The sequence below is a fragment of the Lolium rigidum genome, chromosome 6 (assembly GCF_022539505.1).
Source record: "Lolium rigidum isolate FL_2022 chromosome 6, APGP_CSIRO_Lrig_0.1, whole genome shotgun sequence".
Lineage (NCBI taxonomy): Eukaryota > Viridiplantae > Streptophyta > Magnoliopsida > Poales > Poaceae > Lolium > Lolium rigidum.
Window position 1 is genome coordinate 304,311,303 of NC_061513.1, and position 8,480 is coordinate 304,319,782.

At 46.9% G+C, this 8,480-nt stretch overlaps 1 protein-coding gene and 1 pseudogene across 1 annotated transcript; one reads left to right on the top strand and one right to left on the bottom strand.

The window, feature by feature from the left end:
• Positions 1-373: 373 nt before the first annotated feature.
• On the top strand, positions 374-1,405 carry LOC124664518 (cytosolic sulfotransferase 8-like; the record flags this gene model as incomplete). The annotated part of the gene is made up of 1 exon (XM_047202022.1): positions 374-1,405. A coding segment is annotated over one exon (1,032 nt), but the record flags the coding sequence as incomplete, so codon positions are not given.
• A 1,457-nt stretch (positions 1,406-2,862) lies between these two features.
• On the bottom strand, positions 2,863-4,665 carry LOC124664519 (annotated as a pseudogene).
• Between the last annotated feature and the right edge of the window lie 3,815 nt (positions 4,666-8,480).

Here is an 8,480-nt window from a genome sequence, read left to right on the forward strand (position 1 = left end):
GCATCTGTTTCCACGTGGAAGTATTGTTCAATTCCTACTCCCTCTCTCACAGTTTATTAGACGTGCATGTAACCCTAGGTCGCAAATTTAATCAAGTTAGCATTAGTTATATGTCGTAAAAATTATATCATTAGAAAGTTTAGATGTTCTATTTTCTAATGATATAATTTTTGTATTATATACTTTAAATTATATAGGTTAAATTGGCGACCTAGGGATACGGGGAAGACTAGTAAACTGAGACGGAGGGAGTACCAATCATATTCCGCATTATTGCAATCTTTCAGTGCCACACAAAGTGGTTTTGCCGAGAGAGTACTCATCCTCCGCCGGAACCTATCCACGCCGAGAGAGTACTATACCTTGATCGCACGCTCTCTGCTACACAATGTCATCCTCCGCCGGAACCTATCTCCCACAAGGAGGCCATGCCGAAACCAGCGAAGAGCTCTACCAGAGGTTCACCAAGCTGGTGTCCTCCTGGCCGTGCTCCCCAGCCCTCTCGAATTACCAGCTCTACCGCCATGAAAACGGCTGGCACGCCAGCCAGGCTCCAATGGTCGGCACAATGGTCGCCGACGCATGCTTCGCCGCGCGCCCCTCGGACGTCGTCGTCGCCACGCTGCCCAAGTCCGGCACAACGTGGATCAAAGCACTGCTCTACTCCACCGTGCACCGGAGGGAGCACCCCGTGGGCTCCCCCGACCACCCGTTCAACTCCCTCGGCCCGCACGAGTGCATCAAGTTCTTCGACTACCAGCTCTACACGGGGAACAGGATCCCGGACCTCGACGAGCTGCCGGACCCGAGACTCTTCGCCACGCATGTCCCGTTCGCGTCGCTGCCGAGGTCCGTCCTGGCGTCGGGCTGCAAGATCGTCTACGTCTGCCGCGACCCCAAGGACCACCTGATCTCGCAGTGGAGCTTTGCGAACAAGTTCAGGGTCAGGGACGGGCTGGAGCCGCTCTCGGTCGAGGCCGCCGCCGGTTTCTTCTGCGACGGCGTGTCGCCGTTCGGGCCGTACTGGGACCATGTCCTCGGGTACTGGCACGCGCACCTGGCGCACCCCGAGCAGGTGCTCTTCTTCAGGTACGAAGAGATGAGTCGGGACCCTGCGGCACACGTGCGGAGGCTGGCGGAGTTCGTCGGATGCCAGTTCAGTGTGGAGGAGGAAGAAGACGGCGTGGTGGACGCCATCGTCAAGCTCTGCTCGTTCGAGAACATGACCGGGCTCGAAGCGACCAAGGGCGGCAAGACGGAGCTCGCGTTCGGCGCTGTGGAGAACAGCTCGTTTTTTCGCCGCGGAGTGGTCGCTGACTGGGTGAACCATCTGTCGCCGGAGACTGCAGGGAGGATCGACGCCGTCACTGAGGCCAGGTTCAGGGGTTCCGGTCTCCGTGTCTAGATCGGTCAATTGCACAAATTCTGCTGATTGAAGCAGTCATATTAATTGGCGCTTTTGATTATGTGTACGCCAGTTTCGATCTCCACAACAATGTCAGTGCTTTAGTGTTTTGGAAATTCATAAAATCTTTACTACTCCCTCCGTCCAGATACGTAAGACGTTGGGAGACTGGTTCCGACCACGTGAAAACAACAAATAAGACAACATTCGGAAATCAGTTTCGGGTCGTGCGTCCAGATGGTCTCACTATCTGGACCATGCAACTGCCACTGGATCAATGCGTATCTGTTGTATTGAAGGATGTATTCATCAGGCAGCAGGCATATTGCACAGTTCTTGGGCCCACATATGCATGCAAGGTCTTGGACCAGTCAGACGGCAAAGACAAAACAGAACTAGATCCATCGTGTTATTTTGGACCGTGCCGGAGAATTCTAGACCTTGTCCTCCAACCTCATTTAATGAACTGGCCGGCCATCCACCGCACACATCTTCTTCCTTCGTCCTCCTCCCTCCCAGCTGTGCACATCGATCACCCAAGGAGCCTAGCAGAGCAATGGTGGTGCTGCTCACTTTGGGAGCCATCTTCCTTCTGCTGGGTTTGGTGTAGAGCTCGAGCGTGTCAAACTGTATTTCCTTGGTGCCTAGTACCCTATCCAGCGCTACCATTTTTATAGCACAAGCCTTCTCCATTTTCCCTCCAAGAGCATTTGTTGTTCGGATTTCAAATCGGTTCCCAACCAAACGCATTGTTCATGCAGCACTACCTCACTCATTAAATTAAGAGGGTATAGGTAGTTTCCCTAAGAATCAAATTGGAATCAACTGACCATTCAGCAGAGCTCACCCACTGCTGCCCCAAAGCAGGTCTGCTTAGTTTGACCGTCCAGTCAAAGAACTTATTTCTGTCTCGCATTACCCACAAAAAATAATTTGGCATGCACCTAACAGTACTGACCACGTACACAGTTTTTTCATGGGCACAGCATTCTATGCAGAAACTATGTTTACCAGCAATACGGAAAATCTAAATATTAAATATCATAGAAAATAAAAAATTCCAAACAGATACACATATTCCAACCGTAATCCCATGATTCTGCAGAAAAACATAAAACAGAAAATTACACATGTCATGCCAGCATGGCATCAGCATGTTTGGCGCAGCTCACCCTTCGGTGCCTAGGCAAACTACAGTTTGTGCATTTCGTCACCCTCCTTGGCAGCTTCGGAGCGTCCCCGCGCTGCGGACATGTTGTCCTTTTATGAGCGCTGCACTTGCGAATTGTGCAGAAGCGTGTGCGCTTAGTAAGACCGCCACAACACTAGCATCACATAGCCTCAGTAGCTCCAATGCTTTCTTGTACACTGAAAAATGTCTGTAAGTGAACGATCTGCTCGAGGCGTGGTCGTTCTGGTAAACTTGCAGGTGATCCGGCAAAACATCCCAGGCATCCTTAGTCCATCTCTTTTACGATGTGCCGCTGAGGTATTTCATCGATTCTCAGGTAGTCCATAACCTGAAAATAGGAATAAGTCAGTGAACGCCGCCAGTAAGATTACCTCAGTCCAGACATTTAACAAAACAGATTCCCTCACAGGCACTAACACAACTTGTTGAATACCTTAATTGTATGGCAGCAGACAATCCCCATGTGCTCGAACCACATTCACGCTCAAAAAATTCCCCACCGTCAACCATCTTCACCTGAAATTCAACCCTGTTCCACTTCTCTCTCTTGTGTGCCTTGGTGTGCTTAGCTACATAATGTTTCCCTTTTTCCACCCCCTCAACGTGATAATTCTTCCCGAACTGCTCGAAACATAGCATGTGTGTAGACTTTGCTTGCATGCTCCTCTATCGATAGGTTTACATGCAGCACTGCACAGCCTTTTCTTATGGAAAAATAAAAGAAAAAAAGAAAATGTAAGTCTGGCGAAGATAGGTAAGCAAACACATCCACAATTCCCTCCACGGAAACATTGATAATAGAATGTTGACCACTTTTTTTCCCTCTTCTCCTGATACCTTCATCCTTCTCGTGGTCATGCTGCAACCTCATGTAGTGCCTCACAAACATGTTCATCGCACACCCAGGCGGCACATAGCTTTTGAGCATCATGTTGGCACTCTCACTGCGTTGAGTGCTAGTCATTTTAGCACAGAAAAAACCTTTGAAATATGGTTTCGCCCATTTCCGGCACACCTCACAAATCTGTGTCATGAATGGGTGTGTCTTCAGGTTGTATTTTTCTATCAGCATGGCCCACGCCGTTTCGAATTCATCTTCCGTCAGCATGTGGTTAACGACCTTGTGGAAATCAAACCTGAACTCGCTCTTCTTGCCATACAAAGGACCCAAGCACTCCTTCGTCTTCTTAAGCACATGCCATTTGCACCATCTGTGCACCATGCCAGGCAAAGCATTCCTCATTGCCAACTCCATGGCCCTGTACTGATCTGCATTTGCCAGGTGGAAAATAACTCAGACCAAGGGTTTTCAGTAAGTAATGAAGTGCTAAAATCAGAATATAGTTGTGTACACCACTGAAAGCTACCTGTTAGCATTGTTTTAAGTGCATTACCAGTACCACACATCACCGGACAAACTCTGAGACGGCCCACTCGAAACTTTCTATCTGCTCATCCCTGAGCAATACACCTCCCAGGATTATGTTCGAGAAATGGTTGTTCACCCCACAAAAAACCCAAATGGCATGTCATAAAGATGTGTTCTGTATGTTGTGTCAAATGTGACTACATCACCAAAATACTTGTACTACATACGGCTTGAACCATTTGCCCACATCAGATTCTTTATTCAACTATCTGAATCTGCCAGAACTCTATAAGTGAACTCTCGATCCTTTGATCTAATCTCAGCAAATACTTGTCTTGTTCACGTCATCATTTGCTTGCTCTTTGCTTATCCGACCACATAGATATTCCAATGCCCTCTTCGTGAACGGCACAGTCCCGACGCCTCCAAAGAAGCTGCCAATAATGTTGTACACATTCCAAATATTAATGTTGTTCTCCCTAAGTTGTCTGACCACACCCTTGGTGTATACATATATGTGTTTGTGCGACGGCCAGTACACACCTTTTCCACAGACGTGACAGAGAGTGAGTGATTGTGTCGCACCCGCTGCTCAGTTATGTACCAACCATTGTCGTCGGTCCGCAGCAATCGGATCATTGCCGGGCGCTCACAACGGAATGAACTGGTGTTCTCCCCTGCCGGTTTGCCCTGTATCATTTTCTCTCACTAAATAAGTAAGCAGCTGCTCATCATTTTGCATACACGTAAAACCAAACTCTGCATAGCACAATAGGGAAAGGGTAGCGCAATGCAAATTATTTTGCACCTTTGGATTCAGGCATCTAAAATAAGTCTGACCGCTACATGTTTTCCTGGTTAATCACATGCCTACTTTCGTTACTGCAGCGCCCAGTACTGGTTTTTGAAAACAAATTTCAGACAATATGTAAATGACATCTTATCTGGAAATTAAAATCACTGAACTCGGGAAATAGTAATGGAAGCAGTGCTTTGGTCATTGATTTTTTAGTTTGAACAAACAAGACCGGATGGCCCAGCCAACAAATGCAGTACGCAAACTAGTTGAATTCTGTAAATCATCAAACTCTTCATAGAAAGTTAGGCACGAATTTACCGCTTAATCCATCCCGGAGCTTCTGGGTTCACTTTTCAGAGTTGACTGATCCGAATCTGCTTGCATGTCTTCCTCACAAATCCTCCTCTTCCTGTTCAGACCAACTCTGGAATTTATGCACGCCACCGACCGTGTTTCGTCCCCAACCTCGCCGGCGCTCTCTGCGCCCGAGCAATTTATTTGGCGTTGCTTCACTGCCGTGACGCTATCAGCCTCGTCATCTCCAGTCACGTCGTGGACGGCCGCCACAACACTAACCACCCCTTCCGCCTCTATACGGGCCACATAGCCAGGATCCACATAGGCAGCAACTTCGGAGGAGTCTCCGAACTCTAACCTTAAGGGGGAGAAGAGAAGTTCCCGTAGTCAGAAATCTTGATCCAGGCACCCTAACCCTAGGCACAACAATGGAGATGCGGTCGGAGGGAGCTACTAACCTTTCCACCGAACCTAGAGGGAAATCCATGGCTCAATCCTCCAGCAGTGTCCGGCGATGACGCTCCGCCGTGGCCACCCCGGTCGCCTAATTTTTTTCCAGCTGCTCAGTCCTCGTCGACCCCTTCCAACTTCACCCAGTAAAACCTAACAAAAGGGGAAGCAAAATCTTGGACCGCCAGTCCAGAAATCCAGGCGATTTCCGGTTCGAGCGGATCAAGAAAATGGCCGTCAAGTCGCCGAAGGCGGCGCTTGCCTGCCTCATTTATTGGCATACGTACCCGCGCACAGTGCGTTCCGGTCGTCTGTATAACCCATTTTCTGCGCTGCGCGTCTGCCTGACAAAACCTGACAGCACCGATCGCGACGCAATAATGGACGGTCCTAATAGTATGATCATCTGGTAGTATGACCCAAAACGCCGCGTCCGACAACATTGCTCTTCCTAGATTTTGTATCGGTACCTTCCTAGATTTAGAATCGCTATTCCTAGATTCCGATCGCCCTGCGCCCTCGCCTACCGCCGGAGACTCCACCTTGCGCCCAGGCCTCCATGATCCCTCGCCCAGGAGTAGCACTCCCCAGGTCGTCGCTGCTTCTCCCCCTCCCAGGTCGCCAGTGCTGCCCTTGGCCTCCACACTTGGGAGCTGCTTCTTCTCCTCCCGAGGTCGTCGCTGCCCTCGATCCTTGGCCCCCTTGATCCCCATGTCGCCAGGATCCCCAACACACACAACTCTGCTCGATCCTCTTCCTCGTTGCCCGTGAGCACGTGGGAGCTGCTTCTCGATCCTCTTCCTCGCTGCCTAGGACGCCAGGATCCCCTCGATCTCCATGCACAGCTCCGCTCCAGTTGCTCCAGGCTCCTTCCGCCGATAAATTGTTGCTGCTCACCTCCGCCATGTTCGTCTCCGGCTCCGGCCAATCAACCCTGTAACATCACTGAAAAAACAAGATAAGTGACCTGCCATCTACGGAGTACACCATGGCAGCATTTTTTTCGACCTCAATTGCAGATCTGAATTGCACTCCACCTACAGCAGATCAGGATGTAGGTACAACCCATTATTGGTTATCCCTAACTTTGTTCTTCAATTTCAGTCCAAAGCACCAAAAATATTTAAGCAAAATCAGTATATGGCCATAGCAATTTCTACGGTATGTATAAATAAATGTGATAAAACTTTTCAATCATTGTCAGATTACAGAACGTTGGTACAAATCTGAGAAACCATCGCATTAAATAAATCGGATTGCTAACTCCCGGTTAGCCGGGAACTAAGTTAGAGCCAGATCAATTCGGCAACCATTAGATTTGCATCGTGATTCGTGCATACGAGAATTACACGAGATTCATCAGGTGTTATAGAATTATTTAAGGACGCGGCTAATTCCTGGGGCCCAATTACACGTGAATTACACATGAAACATGGTTGACCGGGAATTAAGCTAATTCCTGGTCGCCCAGGAATTAGCCGCGTCCTTAAATCATTCTATAACACCTGATGAATCTCCAATGGGAGGCTCGATCCCAGACCATACTGCAGCAAAATATTGTGTACTCTCCAGGCAACATTGATTGAACAGAATTTTATCATAATAATATGAGTCTAATTTGAAGATCTCGTAGAGATAAAGTGGATGGTAAAGACTGATTGTCTGTCACATTCATGCTTATAGAGATAACACATTTTACTTTTTAATTCATGCTTAGAGAGGTAACACATTTTACTTTTTGAAGTAAAAGATTCCTGATAATGTGAGCGTTGTTGTCATCAGATGCATCCATACATGTAACAATGTCATTCTAAGCTTATTTCCTGTCCCTAAAATTGTATGCATACTAGGTAGGAAAGCGGCTTTCCGCGGCGGGCAAGCAAATATGGATAAACTTTGTGAAAGAATTTAAATTAAGGTGGGCTAATAATTATACATTACAACACTAAATTAAGGTAGAATAGTTATACACAACAGGCAGTCTCTAATGACCAAACATTTTGAAACCAGAATGAGCAGAGAAGATATACAAACATATGGTCTTAGTACAAAAAAGTTTGGCAGGTTCATTACATAGGCAGAAGCACTTGCTTGTGTCTCTGGTAACCTACCTGTAAAGTAATTAACTTCGGTGTATTAATAGCCCAAAAACATTCTATGAAAAATAATTGTACATTTTCAGATAACAGCTAAGAATCTCTGAGACTCTAGCTGCATGTGCTATTTCACGAGTTACTTTATTTTGATCTCTCATAACCAAATCAAAGTCATGAGATACTTTTCCCTCAAAAATAAGTCATGAGATACTTTATTGTGATCTGTCATAACCAAAGCAAAGTCTACTACATGATTGATCACACGTATCACATTAATCTTCCAAAAAAGAGTTGCAAGAAAGGATTTAACAGGTGCGCTTGATCAAAGTTTGCAGCAGCCCGTTTTGATAGCCATTTGGTTGTCAATACGCGAGGCGGTAAAAATCACCACTTGTTCAAGAGCCTCAACTTCCCACTCTGCAAGGGCCTCAACTTTTCAGCATCTATGCACTTTCCAAGGACACGGGAGGCAGTTAAAATCACCATCCCAGCATCACCAGTTGTCATTGTTCTAGCCCTAGCTTCACCCATCTCAAGAATAATATTGTCAGCAAAATTAATCTACATCAATTTAAGCTTTTCATTTTGACAAGGAAATTAGGTAGAATAGTAACATCTTATGATTGGGTTAGTTTACTGAATACCTTTGTCCCGTATTTGAAGCTCCATACTTTGAGCAAGAATTCAATCGATGCTTTCACAAGAAGAGCCTGTCCAGCAAAACGGTTTAACTGTGCAGCCTCTGTTGACCCAAAACGGTTTTCGACAAGATGCAAATTACCTGAACAACGAATTCCTCTGGAAAAGGGTGAAACTGCACATAGTTGTCAGTCTGTTGGAACATTATATTGTGACAAAAGGAAGTTCATGGC